Below are 23223 nucleotides of genomic sequence, written 5' to 3' on the forward strand. Positions count from 1 at the left end.
TTGTAGGAATCAGAAGAAGGAAGGGTATTCAAATGAAAAAAATGAACAAACAAACAGCAATAAAGTAGAAGGAAAAGAACCAGAAGGCCACAGATGACTCACGGAAAATGTCTAAACACACACACACACACACACACAGCAGCAACAAGATGTGAATGACAGGACTGTCGCGATGAGAGAGACAGAAAGGGAACATTAATTGCATCTAATTAACTAAGACCAGCCAATTAACCAGCAGCCAATGACAACTGAGAAACCAATCAGGACATTAATTGTCAGCCAATGCAAACGTTGCAAAGACATTTACAAAGGACCCTGGGTAAGTGTGTGTGTGATTGACTTGACTGTGTGTGTGTGTGTGTGTGTGTGTGTGTGTGTGTGTGTGTGTGTGTGTGTGTGTGTGTGTGTGTGTGTGTGTGTGTGTGTGTGTGTGTGTGTGTGATAGAATAAGAGAGAGGGATAACCGGGATCAACCAGAGAGGAAATGGAAGGATATCAACCAAAGTAAAAAACAAACAATGAACAGATGGACAGAATAACAGAGAGATTCAGAGCTGAACAGAAAAATAAAAAACACCGTTGTTTTCTTACTTTGAGGCTGTCCGGAGGGCACGGAGCCTGCCGATTGGCCGACACGTCGCCCGAGGCTGCGAAGGGCTCGTGCGATTGGCTGGAGTAGAAGAGGCGGGCCTGGATGCAGCGGAGGGCGCGGAGCATCCAGCCATGTTGGCGCCGGATCTGCCGCTGGAGCTGATCCCATTGGCTGGAAACCATATGGAGGATATCCTTCAGACCTGCAGGGCAAGAGATGGAGGGATAAACCGAGAGAGAAAGAAACGAGAGACACATTTGCGTCACAACCAATTGACAAAGTAGTTACAAACGAGCTCGTCTTAGAGGAGACTTTCATTCTAGGAGGATTTTGGCGGCCCCTGTGGTCAAATACTGTAGTGTTTTGTGTTGGAAAAGATCTGCAGCTGCCAGAAAACCTCGAATTTGACTGAAACAGGGTCTGACAGTCTGCCCCGCTCTGTACTGGTTCTGGTTTTCCCGAGCCTCCCTTCTGGGCCTCCAGCAGCGTAGTGTCGGCTACGAGTGGAACTTTCCACCAAAGTCAATGAACAGGTCGTCCTGGACCACGTGGAAGACGCCCCCCCCCCCCCCCCCCCGACCGGTCCCATCTGGATCAGCGAGTAACGAGGCCTCTCTGTACTTACTGCACAGCACTTTACAAGAAGTTATACATTCATATTTAATACGTCATAATCGATTTCAGACTAGCGGTTTTGGTTTTGTAGGCAGCCGTCATCCTGTACTTCAAAAATAAGTAAAAGTGGTCAATCAGTCCGTCTACCAACGTGTGTTTACGTCAACGTACCCTCACACAACGGTTCCTAAGATACTTTACGAAATGCTACTTTTTTGTCTTTTCCTCATAAAGTCCAGCAACACGTGTCAACTTCTTCATTCACGATTATGTGGACAACATAAATAATAACTTTGTGTGATATCTACGCATTAGGGTGCATAGTTTGTCGTGGGTGTAGCTATGAACGTTTAACCTCCAGTGGAAGTGTAGATTACACATTTAGCTCGTCAGAGGCAAAAATAATGATTCAAAGGTTCCTGAACCTTAATGAAGCTGTTGTTTGAGATCAAATTAACAAGGGAGCAAAAAACTTCTCTTTCTTTTGCTTATTCTCTCTCTCTGGCTGCAAAGATTTTGAAAATATAAAACATATTGAATATTTATTTTCCCTGCCAGCCCTGCCCGCTGGCTTTTTTCTTTAAATCTGCCTCTCCGTCTCGTTCTCTGTCTTCATCTCTCCGTCCGTCTCTTTCGGCTACATTCAAACCAGTTCTCCTCTCTGAAGGTCAATCTGTTAATCCAAATATTAATAATGAATGGAACAGAGTCGGGGGCCTCCGTTATGACCACCTGTGTGTGTGTGTGTGTGTGTGTGTGTGTGTGTGTGTGTGTGTGTGTGTGTGAGTGAGGACCTACCTGATTGGCTGGAGGTGATGACGGTGAGCAGTGCTCGGCCTTCCTCCATGACGCTCTCCTTCAGAGCGCTGTGACTGTCCACGTTTAGCTTGAAGCTCTGAAACACACAAAGATCTTCATCAGCACCAGAAGAGATCCGGCTCATTTAAACACAACGGTGAACAATAAATCATAAACTAGAACTGTCCTTTGGACATCCATCACAGTTCACACTCTTTTCCGCTTCAACTTTGACCTCCAAATGAAGTGGTTCTCATAATGTGAACAGCGTCTGATGATCATGTGACTGCTGCTGGGACGACTCTGCTCCCAAATCATTAACACGAGGAGCACAGAGTTACTGTTACTGACAGAAATGATGGATGTTTCAGGAGGTGGAAGAAGGGATATGACTCCGGTTTGATTTGAAAAAGATTCATCTGAAGATTGAGTTGTGAAAATATTTGTCTCTCTCTCTCTCTCCACTCTCTAAGAGAGAAGAGGAGTTAAAATAATGGAAAACCATATAGATGGATGGACGTATGAATGGATGATAAACAGATGGATGGAGGCGCAGAGCAGCCTGAGGCGGTGTTGGAAAACACTGCAGTCAGATCTGTGGACAACAGTACAGCCTTTCTGATCTGATCTGTGTGTGTGTGTGTGTGTGTGTGTGTGTGTGTGTGTGTGTGTGTGTGTGTGTGTGTGTGTGTGTGTGTGTGTCAAGCCTCAAGGTGCTCAGTCCTCAAGACTTAACCACTTCTGACATCCTGCTGTGCTGCCATGGGAAATGCTGCACACGCATATTCACTTACACACACACACGCACACACACACACACACACACACACACACACACACACAATGCTCTCAAGACTCTGCTGTGTGTGTGTGCGTGTGTGTGTGTCAGTGATGTTTTCTGATCAGCCTAAATATATTTCTGAGGCAGATCTCACCCGTTTGTATCATTAAATAAATAAATAAATGTTGTTTTTCAGTTTCATTTTCTATTTTTACAAAATAAAACGAACCGAAAGAAACTTTACCAGAACAAAGCAAAAGAGACAATACAGGATTGTACTGTCATCTGAGAAAAGATGAAAAGCATGTATTGATACAAAACAATTAAAACCGTGTGTCCCCCCCCCCCCCCCCCGTGTTGTTGTTAGATCCGTGTCTCTGCCTCAGACGGTCTGCAGTGAGGGATGGACGGGCGACGGCATCCGTCAACACGCGACAAGGTCAGACCTCCACACCACCAATATTTATGGAGCAAGATACACACAGTGGAGACGGATGGGACGCACACACACACACACGCACACACACACACACACACTCTGAGGGTCTGCAGCTGGAAGTTTTGGACGAATTTAGAAAAAGAAAATAGATCATCACTACATATTTCATATTACACAAACTTATGATAAAGTACCATAAATCAAAGCTTTAATAATAATAACAACAATGACCTAAAGTTAGATTGACTATGAGTTTAATGGTGTTCGGAAGTTGAATCCTCAACCCTGGCAGCGTTAGTGCCTTGCTTCAACACTGTTCTTTACATGTAACATTTCACAGATAAACAATAAAATATCACTTTGAGAACCAAAACCACCAGCTATATCTCTTCACCCCCCCCCCCCCCCTGTAAACACATTCATACATCATTATTATCCAAATAGAACATGACTGTCTGCATTCTGCCATCATTACCGCCTCGCAAACGTCGTAAATTACTTCAAATCTCACGGCTGATTGAGTCATTTTACAGACTAGGCACCCACTCTGCCCCCACATCATTTTCCAGATAAGCTGGTGAAAAATACCTCACAGCTAATAAACATAAAGTACATTTATCAGCACTACTAAAACACAGCGTGACTGTCTGCGTCTGTGGGATCGGGCCGGCTCATGTTAGGAATGAATTAGGTTTGGTGGCAGATTAGCCGGGCTATCGGAGAGCGATCGTATATTTCAGCCAGCTTATTCCACCAGCGATTTCGGCTCCGTTTAATATATGGAGAGCATAGAATCGATAAGAGTAGAACAGCCAGCCATCAATCACGGCATGATAAGGCATGCAGAGCAGCTCTGCCTTTATGCACGTCGGACAGCGGGCGGTAATAAGAGGCTGTGTGTATTTATGTGAAAGAGAGAAGGAAATAGAGACAGTCAGTGTGTGACAGACAGATAAGACAAGGACAGTGTGTGTGTGTGTGTTTATGGATGTACTATTGAACAGAGAAAAGCTAGGGACTATAAAAATAATAGAAACTTTAAAATAAAGTGTATAGTTTGTAGAAGTGAAGTCTGGTGGGCTGACGTTTCTCCTCCAGATAAAAAGGTTTTAGTTCAAAGAAACCAAAACTACATTTAAGATCCGTTCATAATGTTCATCAGCAGGAAGTCCACAAAGATGAGACGAGTTGAGTTGAGACGGAGTGAACAATGCAACACAACATTGGTTTGTGGACTGATGTTTTGAAGCCTCGAATTTGATTTCGTCCGTCGCCATCTTGTATTTTTTGCAACCCGTGAACAGCAAGTGACCATATCTGGACTGAGGAGGAGTGACGTAGAGACGGCGTATACGTCTCTGGTAGAGACCTGTCAATCACCGTGTAGCCCCGCCCTAAAGCATACCCTGCTTTATGGTCTGTTTGACTCTAAATGGACCATAATGTACTAAATGAACATCATGCTGTATTGAAGAAGAGTTGAAACTAGAGATTGAGACCATAAACTCATGTTTACAATGTTTACTGAGGTAATAAATCAAGAGAGAAGTAGAGTAATTTTCTCATAGACTTCTATACAACCAGAGGAGTCGCCCCCTGGTGGACACTCGAGATAATGCAGGTTTTTAGTCACTTCCACTTCGGCTTCACTCGGCAGAACCGGAGGTTGCCGCCTGGTCACCTTTCATAAAGCAGAACAGGAAGCAACCGCTTGCCTCAAGGACTTTCAAACGATGATGTTGGAAGGAAACAAACCGCTGTCTCTCAAGTCACATGCTTTGTTGACCCGTCCGTCCACACCACGTACTCCAGTAGCAATTCTGAGTTTTTTAGGACGTCACACTACTTTCAGAAAGGAGAAACATCGTGTGAGTCAGACACAGGAGACAGCGTTATTACTTTTTTCCACCGTTTGACAACTGGTGATAGTAACTGGAAGTAAACTGGGGATGGCTGCCAATAGCTAACAGGGAAAACAGAACCCTCTTCCTGTTTTGGGTGCTCAATGGTTGACATACTTCCTTTGTGCTGTAAATGGAGATTTTAACTGGTGGCAGATAAACCTGTATTTTCAAAGAGAGGCTTATAGGGAACCAACATTAACATTTACTTTATAATGATAAGTTAAAGCAAATAAATAGTCTATTGCTACTTTAACAAAACCGACAGGTTCAGAATGGATCGTAAAGTAATGACGGCCACAAAGGACCTCTGAGGAGGCGGAGCCTGAAACAGCAGCAAGACACATGTTTGCACAGAAACAATGAAAGTTAAATCAGTGGTCTCACTATTAGGCTCAACAGTAAGGGGTCATTGGCAACCTTTTTCAGAAATTGGCAACCAATTCGTGTCCGTTGGTTGCAATGAGTGGCATCCACTTTTTCAAAACATAAATAAATCTGCAGCTCACTAACCATCAGTAGTGTTCTATATATAGTTATATCTAGTTTTAAACTCAAACTGTTAAATGGTAAAAAGAAGCAGGTGGATTTTTTAAATTTTTTTTCTCAGCAGCTGTGTCCTGTGGCCTAAAACGTTCCAACTCCCTGAACACACACACACACACACACACACACACACACACACCAGTGGGCTGCTTCAAAGTCTGCGTGATCAGATTACCTGTTAGCATTAGCATATTAGCCCGGAGCGACGGGTAGGACGGCCTCAGAAGCCTACCTAATATCATTTAGCTTTTTAGCATTAGCATATTAGCGAGGGCACTAAGAGGTGTGCAGCGCTGATACGGAGAGATGACATTGAGGTTTGACATTGAGAGTGTGTGTCGAGCTGCGCTGATCAGAGGCTCACACACACACACACACACACACACACACACACACACACACACACACACACACACACACACACACACACACACACACACACACACACACACACACACACACACACACACACACACACACACACACACACACACACACACACACACACACGATCGGGTTGATGAGACATGATCTGATCAAAGAGTCTTTGTAATAATGATGATCAAATTGTCTCCATTCAGACAGAGCCGAGAGAAACTATACGGCTGTATTCCCCGAGGTGTGTGTGTGTGTGTGTGTGTGTGTGTGGGTGTGTGTGTGCGTGTGTGTGTGTGCGCGTGTGTTTCCTCACCCTCTCTTTGCTTTCCCTCTCTCTTTTTTCCTGCATACACCTTTTATATGAAGCAATAAAATGCATTTCTCTCTCTTCCCCCTCCCTTCATGAATTGCATCTCTCTCTCTCTCTCTCTCCCTCTTTTCCAACAAATTACGTCTTCAATCTCTCCTTTTCTCTCCCTCTCTCTCTTTTTATCCACCATCCTCTCCGTTCTTTTGTCTTTCTGTCACCTTTAATCCCTCGTCTCACATTTTCTCTCCCATATAATTTTTCTTCCTCTCTTCTTCTTCTTCTTCTTCTAAACGTGACAAATAAACGTCGTGAAAAGGCAAAACACTTGCCTGAGAATATTAGACGTCTAGGGCTTTTATTGTGAAAGGTAAGAACTGAAGGAGTGGATGTGGTCTGCGCTGCCTTTGTCAAGATTGAATGGAGTAATAAAGTTTTGCCATCTTGGTTTGTATTGTCCTTTCTTAAATATAGGCACAACACCACCCGTTCTCCACAACCTGATTGGTTGATGACTTTATTCGCAGCGCAAAAGCTCCAAAAAATCGACCTTGTTTGAAAGAAAAAGTTGCCTTTTTTCAGGTTAATATTCTTGCGTGGAAAAAAATATTGACGTGCAAATGAATTGCAAACTATATCATCCAACTCTTGGTAAAACAGTGAAGAGAAACTAATTCCCTCACACCTCTTAGTAATCATGTGACAACAGATCAGCTGAGACTCAGCAGAGCGCCGTTCCTGACGAGACTGAGATCAACAGTTTGTTGTTCAACCAAAGAAGAAGAGATTCAGCTGTTGTTTGCTGTTGTTCGAGACGTTTCAGTGCGTTTTCACATAATCTGCATTTCCAGATTTAGTCAGTTTGGTGGTAGTCGTGGAGAGCCCCCCCCCCCCCCTCATGTTGCCACCACTAGTGTGTTGCTGCTGGTAATGGGATTCAAAGGCCTGGATCGCCCATCAGACCCAATCAATAGGCCTTTCATTGGCCGCCATCTCTCAGCGCCTTACAAAGAGCAGCCTGTGTGTGTGTGTGTGTGTGTGTGTGTGTGTGTGTGTGTGTGTGTGTGTGTGTGTGTGTGTGTGTGTGTGTGTGTTTGCTTGCATCCTCTCGCCTCACTGATCTCCCCGGGGTTCCGGAAAGACCTGTGCTTATTTGCTCCACGCGCCCTAAAACACACATATAGACACACATATAGACACACACACACACACCCACACACACACACATACACACACGCCAGCTGGACCAAATATTCAATTGGGAGAGCAGCTCCACTCCACCCACTGCTGCCCTGGAGCTGTGTGTGTTTGTGAGTTTGTTTGTGTGCGCGCGCGCGCGTGTGCGTGTGTGTGTGTGTGTGTGTGTGTGTGTGTGTGTGTGTGTGTGTGTGTTTGTGTGTGCAAGAGAAAGCAATATAGAGAAAGAGAGAGTAACAGAGTGTGTGAGTATGTGTGAGAGAAATAAAGAAAAAAAGAGACGGAGAGAAGGAAAGAGAGACAAAAAACAAACAGATAAGAGACAGAATGAAACAAAGAGCAACGTTGTCTCCTAAAAATGACATTTGTATGAACTACTTTGCATAACTAAAGCGTGATTAAAGGATAAGTGTGGAGATATTCTGTTGTTCTTATTGTCAACAAATCTCATGACAACACCAGAACCAGCAGTGAATGTATCACTAAGCTCCATTACAACTCATCAATGAGCCTCACTGTTCTTCATCGTCATCATCAACACACTGGAGTTTATTCTGTTTCAATCCCACATAAAATAATCACTAAAGCACCACATGTGGCTTAAGACGCTGCTGAAAATAGTCCCCTACAAACGTACTATTTCCTCCCCTAACAGTGCTGACAGAGCTAACAGTGTTTGTCTGACGGGGGAACCGGAGGTTTGGCGCTACGCTTTCACGTCGACGCCAACGGTCAGGACGGAGTTATCAGCTGTAACCGCCTTATGAGAGCAGCGGCGGTGAGCTAACATGCTCTAACATCATGGACTGTATATAAGAAGTGGGCGTAGTCATCGTGACGTCACTCGTTGGTTTGTGGACTGATGTTTTAAAGCATTTTGGTCGACGCCGCCCTGTTTTTTTTGCTACCAGTGAACAGGAAGTGACCATATTTGGACTGAGGAGGAGTGACGTAGAGACGCCGTATACATCTCTGGTAGAGACCTGTCAATCACTGTGTAGCCCCGCCCTAAAGCATCCCCTGCTTTATGGTCTATTTGAATCTAAATGGACCATAATGTACTAAATGAACATCATGCTGCATTGAAGAAGACTTGAAACTAGAGATTGAGACCATAAACTCATGTTTACAATGTTTACTGAGGTAATAAATCAAGAGAGAAGTAGAGTCATTTTCTCATAGACTTCTATACAACCAGAGGAGTCGCCCCCTGGTGGACACTAGAGAGAATGCAGCTTTGAGGTACTTCCACATTGGCTTCATTCGGGAGAACCGGAGGTTACCGCCTGACTAACATGCACTAAATGTCACGCGGCCGGCCTGCTCCTCTATATGTTTACATAGATAATAGTAGTTTGAAGAGATATTGATGATCTGAATGTTGAATAGGAAACTTTTAACCAGTGTTTTATTCTTCTACGTCTTAAAAGATGTCACACTTCCTGAATTAGGAACCCGTTGGCAGTGATCATAATCTAGTCAGCAGTTACATTTCCTCAGAAACGTCTTCGGTAAAAACAGATGAGTAAAATGTAAACACATTGTTATAAAAAAAGAGAGAAAGACAAAGAGAAAACCTGGCTCTCTGCAGTAATCAATAAAGAACACACACACACACGATTACACACCCAAAGACACTAATAACTACAAAGTGTGAGTGTGACTATCGACACAGACACACAAACACGGAGTCGGTTAGCTGACGCGCTATCGACGGCGCGGCGGTTCAAAGTCCCGTTAGCGATGCCTTTTCATCCTCTTTTTGCTTTATTTAACGAGACGCGCCAATTAAGAGCCGGCAATTCTAATTGAAGCTAACCGCCGCTAACGTTAGCACTGCTGGCACCCACAACAAAGTCAACACGTGTAAACAAACCAACAAACACAGCAGAAATGCATATTTAGAGAAGACAACTGTGTGTGTGTGTGTGTGTGTGTGTGTGTGTGTGTGTGTGTGTGTGTGTGTGTGTGTGATGCTGTTCTTCAGGGACGGATATGGAGATGCTGATTTGGAAATCTGTCTAGGAACATGCAAATGTATGCAAATAGCAACTGTGTGTGTGTGTGTGTGTGTGCGTGTCTAAAACACACGCCTACTGTTGTGCACATACGTATGTTTGCATTTGTAGGCTTCTATGCAAATACAATCGGTTTATTTGTCTTAGTGTGTGTGTGTGTGTGTGTGTGTGTGTAGAAACTTAGCATTGTGCATCAGTTGGTTTTTTACATTCATACTTGATGTCTGTATGAGTGTGTGCGTGCGTGTGCGTGTGTGTGTTGGTGTGTGAAGCCCATATGTTTGCCATAAAGAGAGTGAGTAATCGCCAAAGTGCTTCTCGCCTGTGTGTGTGTGTGCGTGTGTGTGTGATGCAGCACTCACTGATCTATAGGCGCTCGCTTGTTTTAAAGGGTGTGTGTGTAAATTAGAGAAACACAGGGACAGTTATTTGATTTTTTTTTCTTTTTTAGTAGAATAAACAAATGGAAGACGGAGAGATAAATAACGGAAAGAAAAAAGAAAAAAGAAAGAAGAGAGCAGATGGTGAGAAAACAACAAACATAAAATGGCAGGAGAGAGAGAGAGAGAGAGAGAGAGAGAGAGAGAGAGAGAGAGAGAGAGAGAGAGAGAGAGAGAGAGAAAAGGCAGAGCAGCGCCGGTGAAACAGAAGGAGGAGGAGAACGAGACGCAGATGAAAACAAATTGGAACAAAAGAGAAATCAGGATAAAAACAGTGAAGATGAAACAAGAGTCAGTGTGTGTTCTGTCTTCATCTTCATCATCATCATCATCATCATCAGTAACCACTGACCTTTGACACACTAAGAACATGAAGAACACGCAGCTTTAAAAGAGGATCTGAAAGGTGAGTTTTGGTTTGGACTTGGTGGGTGCAGTCTGGGTGTTTGGTCAGACGGGTATAATAAATAATAAATAATAAATAACCACGTCCAGTTATTCTAACCCAAACCACCATCTTCCCTTCAACATAACTAAGTAGTTTTATTGTCTAAACCTAACTGAGTTGTTTTTTGTGAAGACGGAAGTTTATTTTGAAAAGTAACGAGCAGAAACTTTATCATTGCGGCTGCAAAATATAAAATATGATTGTTGTTCATTCCGCTCTCTTGATCTGTGTGAAGTTACTGCGAGAGACATTCTGTAAATGATGTCGACATTTATTTTGTGATTTTTAATTTGTAATCTCAGGGAACAAAGCGTTTCATAAAATGCTACTTCCTATATCTTAGTATTTTTAAGACTTTTGTAAGATTGATTGAAGACATTTTAATACTATTCATAGCCTGTGTTAGACGGATCTGCAGGAACCCTGTCGGAACACGAGAGGAGATTCTGCACAACTGTTTTAAATACAGAGTCAACGTTCAAACAGGCGAGAGTGGCAGGTGAAGTGTGTGTGTGTGTGTGTGTGTGAGGCACATCCATATGCATGAATGCAAATATATGTTCATATAACCATGTCCAATGTGCGTATAAACATGTGATTGTACACAGCACTCATGTACATTTACACCTAAATGTGTGAGAGCTTTGACAGTGTGTGTTATTGTATTTGTATCTTTGTGAGGACCCAGACTGAGGACATGTTGGCCGGTCTTCACGTCTTTAAAGGACTGCTCGAGGGATAAGACTTAAGCCCTTAAGGTTGAAGTGAGAATTAGGTTATGTTTTATGTTAATGAGGGTCCTTGCGAGTAAATAAAGCATAGAAGTGTGTGTGTTCCCACCAGGTGTGTGTCCAGGTACGCCCTCAGGCTGTCCAGCTCCTGTCTGGGCTGCGTCCAGTTGTCTGTGCTGTCCAACGCCTCCTGCAGCCACGAGATGAACCCGTCCAACTGCTGCACGAAACACTGGGGACGAGAGAGAGAGAGAGAGAGAGAGAGAGAGAAAGAGAATTCAGTCACATTATTTAAAAAAATAATAATAATAGCAGAATTAATTCTGCTGGAGTCACATGAAAACAACACAGAACACACTGCAGAGGATGGAGAGAACGAGGAGAAGAAGAAGAAGAAGAAGAAGAAGAAGAAGAAGAAGAAGAAGAAGGGAAAACTGAAAGAAATCCAACAGGTAAGAACATTCAACAGAAGAGAGAAAGAAACAGATTGGAAGGAGGAGATGATGATGATGAGAAGATGAAGGAGAAGAGAGGAAAGAGAGAGATGATGAGAGGATGAAGGAGAGGAGGAGAGAGAGAGATGCTGAGAGGATGAAGGAGAGGAGGAGAGAGATATGATGATGAGAGGATGAAGGAGAGGAGGAGAGAGAGATGATGAGAGGATGAAGGAGAGGAGGAGAGAGAGAGATGATGAGAGGATGAAGAAGAGGAGGAGAGAGAGAGATGCTGAGAGGATGAAGGAGAGGAGGAGAGAGAGAGATGATGAGAGGATGAAGGAGAGGAGGAGAGAGAGAGATGATGATGAGAGGATGAAGGAGAGGAGAGGGGGAGATGATGATGAGAGGATGAAGGAGAGGAGAGGAGGAGAGAGAGAAGTGATGATGAGAGGAGAGGAGAGGAGAGGGAGAGCGGCTGGACGGTGTTTCAGAGCCGATTCCAGATGAATTAATTCAAGGACAGAAAAAGAACAAAACAACGAGACCCGCAGGACGTAACAGGTAAAAACACACATTAGGATGAACACTGAGGGATGATGGGAAAAAAAACAGAGATAGTAGGGAGGGAAATAAAGGAGGATAGTGAAAGATGTAGAAAAATGGAAACACAAACAAATGAGAGAGAGAGAGAATAAAAAGGAGACTGAAAAATAGATTAATGAAGACGAGTCAAAGAAAAAGAATCAGAAGTTTGCACAAACAAACAATCAGACTTGGTGATTCGTGCATGACAATAAACAGAGCAATAGTATAACGCATCAATTAAGAATATAAAATATGAACATTTACAATAATACCCTAAAAAATACCCAAAGAAAAGAGCGGGAAAGTTGAGGAAGTAAGAGACGGAAAAAGGGACAAAAAAGAATGAGAGGAAAAACATAAAACAGAGGGAACTGGACGGAAAATACAACAAGGTTGAGAGATAACAAGATGTAGAAAGAAAAGAAGAAGAAGAACAGACTGAGAGAAAGAAAGAAAAAAAGAGAGAAAGAAAAGGGGGAGTAAGAGAGACACTGAGATGCAGCCGGAGAGAAAAAGAAATAAGAGATATAAATGACACTAGAGAGTTAAACATGTGTCTCCATCACTGGCAGGTTGAAGAAGAAGAAGAAGAAGAAGACGTTGCCTGGTGGACAGCTACTGCCATCTACTGGCTGAGACGAGTATTTATGAGCTCAGAACTGAACCTCCTGAAACTCACTAATGTGACTTGAAGAGATGCTTCAGAAAAGATGAAATGTTTCACTAAAAGAGCGACACACGAGCTAAACCTGATGAGGAGAATCCACGTGAAAGAGCATCTGATCCAGTATTGATTTGTGCCGTTAAATCCACTTCACTCCTGAAGAGGAGCAGAGCAGACGGCTTAAAAGGAGGAGTCATGAAGGAGAGATGGAGGTGAAGAAGAAGAAAGAAAAGAAATGAGTTTAAACTGTGGTTCGTGGAGTAAACACTTGAAGAGAAGATCAGACAAAGTGTTATTTTAGAGACCAAACAAAAGAGATTAAAGAGGTTTAACCTGCTGCTCCTTCAAGGAACAAACTAAAACTAAAGGTATTTACTGTCCTGCACAACTGCACACGTAAAAACAAGACTAGCAGCAGTTCACATGGAGTCCTGCTCTCATCAGGAGGTCAAAGGTTTTGATTCAAGACTCTTTAGAGTTACTGATTCTGTGATTAAAGCCTCTTCACAAACGTTAAATCTAACACAATGAGTGAACGTTCATACTGAATGCTTCATATTTCATTTGTTTTCCTTCAAATATCCTCCGCGAGTGGAAACTGAAGCTGTGATTTTATTATGTTTTCATGGTTGTGGAACGGCACTGATTGATCAGTTCTTTCAGCAACAATTAAAAACATTAAAGTCCTGAAACCACAAACACGATTCAGTTGATTGTCTCCTGATCAGCTCTAATAAAAACGACTTGGTAGATGTCGGGGAGAGATTGAGGTGACGAGTTAAATAAACTAGAGAGGTGATTAAAGAGGTTTAAAGAATAGAAAAAAACAGGTTTTTGTCTTCTATTCTATTATTTCATAACCCTTTAATTAACAATATGAAAAATAATTGGATGATGACAAACGTACAGAATTAAAATACATTAATAAACGTACATTATTTGTATTTATTATATTAAGTCTTGTTCGATCTTGTGTGAGCGGTTTTACAACCCTTTAAATTAAAGTAGTAAATAAAGCCGGGCTTCTTCTTCTATGGTTTCAGTGGAGACGCCTCCACAGAGGGAAACACCTCGAACACAAAGTTCAGCGAGGAGCTGCAGCCTGACGTCATGTGGTCTGGATTCAACCCGGCTCCTCTCAGAGACCCGGAGAGGAGGATCTACATAAAACTGAAGACACGCTGAAAGTCATTCTTTCCCGTCAGACCTCAAACGTCTCGTCTGAATAACAAGTGTAACTGTGACTGCAGATCATCGGCAGGAGACGGTCCTAATATTTTATACATCCGGCGTTGTTTTTCGTATCGCTGGCTGAGACGATCTAGAGAACTGATGGAGTGAAGAGGCGGAGAGAAGGTAAATCTGATGGAAATTACCTGCCGCATGTGTGCACCCATCCTTTCACCTCGCCTACAAATCGCTGCATCGAAGCTGTACGTGTGTGTGTGTGCGCGCGCGCGTGTGATGATAAAACGCGTGTTTGTTTGTGCACACCTATGATTCAGAGGCGTCTGTGTGTTGGTGTGAGGTGGAATCCTTGACCGATTGAGCGGCAGTATGTTAATTACAACCGTGACCCTTAAAAAAAACATCGATATGACTCTGTCCATCTCTCCGCCGCTCGTTAGGGAGGAGAGATGGAAATCAAAAGTATTGATGAGACGGGAGGAGGAGGAGAAGGAGGAGAGGAGATTAAGAGAGGAAAGGAAACAAGAGAGGAGAGGAGAGGAAGAGGAGAGGAAAGGAGATTAACAGAGGGAAGGAAAGAAGTGGGGAAAGGAAAGACAACTAGAGGAGAGGAAAGAGGGGATGAGAGGAAGAGGAGGAAAAGAGACTAACAAAGGGATTAAAAAAAGGAAGGAAGGGAAAGACGACAAGAGGAAAGGAAAGAGGACAGGGGAGAAGAAAGACTAGAGAGGAAAGAGTATGAGAGGAAAGGAAATAATGCAAATAAAGTTAGGGACGGAAAGAAGAGAGGAGATGCGAGAAAAGGAAAGACAGCTAGAGGAGAGCAAGAGGAAAGGAAAGGAAAGATGACTTGAGGAAAGGAAAGCAAGTAAGGAAAAGACAGAAATGAGAAAAACTAAAGGAATGAAGGAGAGAAGATACGAGTGAAAGAATGGAATGAAAAATAAAAGGAAAGGACATAAAAAGCAGGAGGGAAGGAAAGGAAAGGAAGAGGACAGGAGAGATGAAAAGGAAAACAAAACAGCAAGGATGAAAAGCAGATTAGAAGGAGAGAAGGAAAGGAAATTAAACTTTTGAGGAAACTACAAGAAAGAAAATAGGAGCAAGATTAGAGGAAAGAAGATGAAAAGGAAAAGAAGGAAGAGGGCATGAAGGAGTAAAGGTGAGGAGATTAAACAAGAGAAGAGGAGAAACGGTGGTGAATAAGGGAGAAAAAGAGGAGGCCAGAGGAGGAAGAGGAGGCCAGAGGAGGAAGAGGATGTAGGCGTGAACAGCAGCGTATGGTTTTGGATATATCGACCAGCATGCACTGGGCTCCTCTTTGAAGTCTCTAAACCAGCGAGGCTCCTGAGGGGCCGAGAGGCCTGCTGGGAGCCGAGACGTCCCGATCTCATCCTCAGATATCTGCTTCATCTCTTCCTCCTGCGGTTTCTCCTCTTCACCGCCGGATAATTACCGCTCAGCTGACGGCGCTCTTAGAACGACGAACGCTGATCGGTTTGGACTCGAAGTCCCGGAGGAGGAACGTTGGGCTTCGATGATTAACACGTCACAAGAAGGAGGTCGTGCGAACGCGATGTACAGATGTTACTTGTGTGATACTGTAATCGTATAAAGATGAAATACCTTCTTATGTTATGAGTTTACAAGATTACAAATGTTGTGACAGCATCCAAGCTGCAGGTGAAGCCGGATCTGTCCACGGTGGACCGGTCTCTGCTGGAGGATCTGGGTCTGTCCACGGTGGACCGGTCTCTGCTGGAGGATCTGGGTCTGTCCACGGTGGACCGGTCTCTGCTGGAGGATCTGCGTCTGTCCACGGTGGACCGGTCTCTGCTGGAGGATCTGCGTCTGTCCACGGTGGACCGGTCTCTGCTGGACTCTGAGCTGAAGGAGTTTCTGGTGAACCTGCATGATGTCATCTGGTTTCACCAGAATCCGACCCGGTGGCTCCGATGACGAGCATTAAGAATAACTCTATAGAAACAGACCATCTTCTCTCTGATGGTCTCTTTACTGATGGAGGTCTGATAGAGGATCAGGACTAAACTGAGACTGGTTCATACAGAGGATCAGGACTAAACTGAGACTGGTTCATATAGAGGATCAGGACTAAACTGAGACTGGTTCATATAGAGGATCAGGACTAAACTGAGACTGGTTCAGGACCAGATCAAAGTTCCTCACAGTAACTTTAAGAGCTGCAGGATTCTTCAATTCAAACATATTACATGAGAAAGACCTTGTTACCATGCTAGCTGTTAGCTGCGAGCTAATGAGTCCGTTGGTTTTGATGGGAAAGCGAACCGTTTTCTGGTGATCGAGGCAGCTGGTGAACGAGCATTTTTAAAATGATGAATTTTCTGTGCAGAGTTCCACAAACGTTTCGGGGAGGATTGAAGTGAGGCGGCTAATTTTCACGGCGTGCAGGCGAAGTTATTGGTTTGACTACGTGAACATTGTGCGCTGATCGGCCGAAACGAAAAGAACTGGAGGGGAGGAAAGTTTGATTAGAAATTCATTAAAATTATCTTTAATAGAAAACATGGAACCTGTGCAGCTGCAGCTTCCAAAAACCACATTCATATTTTCATGCTGGCATTTTCTTCTGATTTATTTATTTATAATTTTGAAACTCAAACTTGCTTCTCGTTCAAATTTCGAAGGAAAGAAGAAGAATGGAAAGTGCAAAGATGGAGAGAAAGAAATAAAGAGAGAGAAGGAGACAGGCTGTCGCACCTGACTGCGTCCCTGAGATCGTCCATGGGAGACCCCTCCGCCACCAGCTGTCTGTTGCCGTGGGGAAAGAGTCGTCTCCGCGATGTTTAACATATTAATATGTGGACACACACACACACACACACACACACACACACACACACACACACACACACACACACACACACACACACACACACACACACACACACACACACACACACACACACACACACACACACACACACACACACACACACACACACACACACACACCTGTCAGCTAGCCAGCATGTCTTTCTCTTCCGGTTGTTTATTCGCTGCCTCTCTTTGATAGAATGACAGACTTGAATTGCAAAAGTAGCTATTTTACAACTTATTTTAATCATTAATAAAGAGTACCTCTGCAGGTTTGAATATGACAATAATGATACGCTTAATGTAAACATCATATTCTGTTTGTATATTCTGAATTAGTTCATGTTCACAGTAAAACATGTGGTATGTTGATATTGCTCAGGTTCTAGGATCATTATTTGGACATGTATACAGCTCATTCATATATATACTGTATATATATATATATATATACACATGAACAAATATGATTTAGAGAAGCTGTTTGAAGGAATTAAAGAGGTCCAACAGGTCCGCACGCTGAGAGAACATCTGTTAGCTCCCGATGTTCACTTTGACGTATTTAAACGAGATGAACGACGTGCGAGGACGTCGAGCCGTCAAACACAGAAGAGAACAACGTCACCGTGAGATTCACTGCTGATGAAGATGAGTTCGTTTTATGTTCATCTGAATATGAACGGCTGCATGTAAACGGGAATATTAGTGGAATATTCACATTATTAGGCAAGCAAACAGCTTATGAGGAATAATGTCTTTTTTCATAATAAGGACAAAAAACAGGAATATCTGGTGCATGTAAACGCAGTCACTGTGAACTGTTGAATGGAAACCTCTGTTTTGCATGAAACATGTCACTTTATAGATCAGTTACCAACATATTTTAAAAACATGAAGTTGAATCTAGGTTTTGTATTCGCTTTGCTCATATTTCTATCAGATGTTAGCGGGTTCACAGTAAATAAAGTTCTCAGAATTTGACTGTCTGCAGACAAACTGAGCTTTACCTCGTCCTCAACCTGTTTCTCTATAGAAACACAAAAGAAGAGAATAACACCCTCCTCCTCCTCCTCCTCCGTCTCTCTCTCTTATTTTCCTATCCTCTCTGCCCCCCCGCCGGGCCAATCAGACGAGTGTTGATCCGAGTCTGTTGTGTGTCTGACTCCCACTGCTCTCAGATAGGCCGGCCTGCCGCAGAGCCGCCAAACACACAGACACCTCACACTGAGGACGCCGACGCCGGCCCAGACAGCACACACACCATGTGATCACATGACGTGTAGGACACTTATCTAACTGATGGACTCTCTCTCTCTCTTTCTCTCTCTCTCTACTTTGGTTTTCAGGACATCGCGATGCTCTTCAGGAGCCACGTCCCATACAGCACAATTAGGAAACTTTGGGTCGAGCGTATGTTTATTTCCTGCGTCGCTCTCATAGAATTTCATGAAACAAGCCGCGGATGTTTTTACGTGATGTGGACACAGATTGTGTGAGCGGGGATGAGGAGGAGGTCAAGGTTAGAGGAGAGGAGGAAGTCTCGGATAAAATATTCATGTCCAACAGCAGCGTGAAGAAAGAAGAAAAACAATAAATACTTACTACAAAATAAAAGTTTTGTTTTGAGTTTGTTTTATAAAGTGTGTGTGTCCGTTTGACGGTTGTTTTTTCTCTGTGAGTCGACAATTTTCTGTCGTCAGATTACAAATATGTTTCTAATAAAAGGTCAGAATGGACAAACAAACACAAGACTTTCACACAGGAGACCAGTCTTCATGTCCTGTGTTTTAACCACAGACTGTATAAATAAGAAGTGGACGTAGTGAACGAAGTGAAGCTTTGAGTTTGGCATTTGTCGCCATCTTGTTTTTTTGCAACTAGTGAACAGGAAGTGACCATATCTGGACTGAGGAGGAGTGACGTAGGGACGCCGTATACGTCTCTGGTAGAGACCTGTCAATCACTGTGTAGCCCCGCCCTAAAGCATCCCCTGCTTTATGGTCTGTTTGACTCTAAATGGTCCATAATGTACTAAATGAACATCATGCTGTATTGAAGAAGACTTGAAACTAGAGATTGAGACCATAAACTCATGTTTACAATGTTTCCTGAGGTAATAAATCAAGAGAGAAGTAGAGTCATTTTCTCATAGACTTCTATACAACCAGAGGAGTCGCCCCCTGGTGGACAGTAGAGAGAATGCAGCTTTAACACACGAAGCGTCGGCTTCACTCTGCAGAACCGGAGGTTGTCGCCTGGTTTTAACATTACGTTTAATGTTATATACGAAACTTAAAGTAGTTTTGTTGTATTGTGTTTTTTGTTTTATTTTTATTCAATTCACTTCAACCACGTGTTTAAAACGGAGACGGTGATCTGAGAGAAAACACGTTTCCCTCAAACATAATGCAGTTTAGTTGTAAAGAAACATAGTTTTTAGGAGACAGGGTTTGAGGTTTAAAGAGTAATTTAACACCTTCACACATTTAAAAAAGGATTTAAAATCAGACTGAACGTGGAGTACAGCTCTGTTTCCTGATTTCCTGTTGACTGTTTTTTGGTGTAAGAAAGCAGAATTACTCCGGGGGGGGTGCGAAAAGATATTTACAGTTGTGAAAAGATTCAGTTCAGTTGAACAGCTAAATCAAGTCCACGTCAGGCTTCATTTCCGGTCTTTCCTCCCAGTAGGAAACTAACATGGACGTGTGCACCTGTCCTGATTTATTCTATTCTACCTCCAACGCTTCAGATACGAGACTCTGATCAAATCCACTCCAACAGCAAACAGGAGAGAGTCCTTCTCCCTCGAGGAGACCACACTTCCTGGACACATCTGATTCATTTCTGCTCCGACAGGGATCTCTCTCTGAGTCTCTCTCTCTCTCTCTCTCTCTCTCTCTATCTATCTGTCTCTCTCTGAGTCTCTCTCTCTCTGAGTCTCTCTCTCTCTCTCTCTCTATCTGTCTCTCTCTGAGTCTCTCTCTCTCTGAGTCTCTCTCTTTCTCTCTCTCTGTCTCTCTCTGAGTCTCTCTCTCTCTCTGTCTCTCTGAGTCTCTCTCTCTCTCTGTCTGTCTCTCTCTCTCTGACTCTCTCTCTCTCTCTCTGTCTCTCTCTCTGAGTTTCCTTCCTTCCCTCCCTCTCTCCCGCTCCCTCCCTCTCTCCCGATCCCTCTCTCTCCCTCCCTCCCTCTCTCCCGATCCCTCCCTCCCTCCCTCCCCTAGACGGATGATTTCTCCGTCCTGTTTTATTCTCCTCTGCTGTATTCAGCGGAGACAGAATGTCATCCTCCACACTGAGACTCTTCTCTTCACTTCCTCAATTAGGCAGCTCATCCATCGCCATGATTACATGCTGCTAATTAAGCAGTTAATCAGCTAATTACCCAGGAGCAGAGAGGAACGACGAGTGTGTGTGTGTGTGTGTGTGTGTGTGTGTGCGTGTGTGTGTGGTTAACACGAGGTGTCATGTGAGAGCCAGCAGAGCATAATTCATGGTAGTTTTTATGCGTTTTGTTCTATATTTTAGGAGTTTTTCTGTAATCTTTTGGGAGTAAATATTTTTACAAGACAGAAATTAAAGAATCTTTCCGGCTCAGTATCTGCAACATGCATCCGTTTTATGTTTTATGATATCCAGACTCCACACTTTACATGTCTGCATTGTGCCGGAGCTCAGATGAGCCAGAGGGGGTCTGAATGATTCAGGGCCCTGAACGTGCCGGGGATTATGGATGCTGATTGTGCGTGAGGTGTTCAGGGGCACGCCGCGAGGGATGAGTGCAAAGAAATGTCTGCCAGCATCCGACTAATCAGAGCCACTGCTTTTACCCGCTCGTAGTGGGAACCCAGAGACGTCTGGTTCTAGACATCAGGGAAGGCCTCTCTGCCTTGTTCATGTTGCCACTGGTTTATTGTTTCTGTTGTATCACGTAAAGTGCCTTTGAGTATCTTTTAAAGCGCAATACAAATAAAATATATTAATATTATTATTATTAAAAACAGTCTTCTGTCCATGTAATCAAGATTTCTTGTATTTTTCCTCCAACTCAATAAAATATTTTTGAACGTATATTCTGAGATATTGGATGATGACTCTGATATAATGTTTATACTTAAAATATATATTTTAGATATTTAGAAGTATGGCTTTTGTATTACTGTTTCTATACGTATTTTATTTATTGTTTTTGGATGTTTTATCACCTCGTCAGCATCGAGACGTCGTCGTTATTAAACTTTTGCGGCAGGTCAACGATAACTCTCAACGAGGAGCTTTGATATTTCAATAAATAATGGATTCATCTCATTCATCGCTTATTCTCATCAGGACACCTCGAAGTGTTTCATCTCTTACTCATTGGAAAGATGAAAATACCATTTTGGGTGTGAAATGATCCCCAATATGAGCGATACAAAGCTTTAACGAGGAGGAACAGGAAGTGGACTCAGCTGAGAGTCCCTTCTGTTTGTCAGCTTTAAGAGGAGCCGCGGACAGCTTTGACATTTCATCATTCAAATCATCATCACTTATGAATATAAATGTGGCCAATGCGATTTGAATTTGAGAATACGGAGGACAGGAGTTTGACGAGGGGATCAAACTCACGACCTTCTGGGTCACTGCCACCCCCCCCAGCTCCAAGGACGCCCGCTCACAGATCCTCAGATTGATCGTGTGTGTCGTCCCCCCCCCCCCCCGTCCTCACTGATAATCTTATTGCAGCGCTGTGATTCTGTCTGACCCGGCTAACACCTGATAAATCAGATATGCTGAACTTCATTGATCCCCCGAGGGGAGAAACCGGGACGTCACAGCAGCAAAGAGAAGCGTTAAAGAATCCTCGGGATTAGAATATTAAGGCCGTAAAAGAGAGAGAGAGAGAGAGAGAGAGAGAGAGAGAGAGAGAAATAAACCTGAATAAAACAAAACAATAAAAAGAAATCAGAGGAGCTTCTTTATAGCGCTAATTAAAGGAGCAGCCACGAGGAGGACGGATCCCCAGAGCTATTGACATTTCGCCATATTCAATATGACAGATATGACTGATTAGTTCACCGGGCAGCCTCATCAATAATCCGCCTGCCAATCAAACGTGACCTTTAGAGGGGAGGTGATGAATTAACGGGGCCACGGGACGATCCGATACCGGCCCCTTCCAATCCATCACGACGGCTGCAGGGACGGGGGGGGAGGGGGCAGTTTTGGTTCGACTTGTCAGGATGACAAGTGCAGGGATTTGTGTCGTGGTTCTGCTGCGGAAAACATGCTAATGCAGCTAAAACGATGGAGGTCCAGTGCTCTTTAGGAAAAGGGTCAGGTGGAGGTATCGACTACACTTTCTGGTTCCTACCGACAGACAACATTGGTTCCTGCTGACTTTCACGGTCCCGTAACCTAAACCGAGGATGTTTCTGTGTTTAAAGCTAACTCAACCTGGTGGCAACTTAGAACATAGGCCAGGGTTCAGGCTGTGCTCATCCAGTATTCTTTGTGGTCGACGGACAATTAAAGTCCCCCTCGTTTTGTTAAAAGGTTTTAAAAGTAGTAGAATCAGGAGATGTTGGGTTTTCCTGGGGAGAGAAACTGTCGTGTGGGGGGGGGAGATGATGGAGTCCTACGTTTTATAAATTGTTCTGATTCACCGAGATCTGAACTCAATGCGAGCCAGGCCTCCTCGGCATGTGGTCTGGGTGATCGGATCCCAATGCGACCAAGATCCGATCTCAGAGCGTCCAGACTCGACAGTTAACGATCGAACGAAAACAGTTCCATTGAACAGAAAAGTGTCGCTTACACACTTTGAGGTGCGTGTTGTTTGTAGAAGAGGCAGAATACCTCACTTTAAATACATAACTCAGAAGAAATGAGATGAAATGAACCGCCAGGGAAAACACACCGACACTGAGCGACATGTCAAAGCGAGGACACAGACAGACAGTCAGACAGACAGTCAGACAGACAGTCAGACAGGACTACTGTCCGTACCTCTATCTTCCTCCAGACGGTGGGGTCATTGTCCTGACTCTGAATGTCCTCCAGCAGCTGCTGCACCAGGGACGCAGCTCCACGCACGTCCACCGGGGGCACCGCCGGCCGCAGACGCCGATCCGCAGACCTCCGTCCCTCCTCGTCTTCAGAATGCAGGTCGCACAACGGACCGGACTCGATGCTGTCGTCCAATGAGGGAGCGAAGTCGCTGGAGGAGGTGGAGCTAAAGCGGCTGACCAGGTTTCGTCTGTAAGGAAGCTGAGGGGGAACGGGGACGGGGGGACGGGGACGTCATGAGAATATATTCTGGATCC

General features: G+C 43.8%; 1 protein-coding gene across 1 annotated transcript in view; it reads right to left on the reverse strand.

Moving 5' to 3' along the window:
• akap6 (A kinase (PRKA) anchor protein 6) overlaps nucleotides 1-23223 on the reverse strand; it is a gene marked incomplete at its 3' end in the record, with an annotated part of 146633 nt that overhangs the window by 102492 nt on the left and 20918 nt on the right. Inside the window, exons 9-12 of the mRNA XM_076107405.1 lie at nucleotides 22907-23167; nucleotides 11301-11423; nucleotides 2006-2102; nucleotides 592-794 (exon numbers count right to left, since the gene is read on the reverse strand). Of these exons, the coding sequence (XP_075963520.1) occupies nucleotides 592-794; nucleotides 2006-2102; nucleotides 11301-11423; nucleotides 22907-23167 (684 nt within the window). The remainder of the gene's footprint in view (nucleotides 1-591; nucleotides 795-2005; nucleotides 2103-11300; nucleotides 11424-22906; nucleotides 23168-23223) is intronic.

Source organism: Anarhichas minor, unplaced genomic scaffold (genome assembly GCF_050575085.1).
Source record: "Anarhichas minor isolate MPS153535 unplaced genomic scaffold, ASM5057508v1 ptg000038l, whole genome shotgun sequence".
Lineage (NCBI taxonomy): Eukaryota > Metazoa > Chordata > Actinopteri > Perciformes > Anarhichadidae > Anarhichas > Anarhichas minor.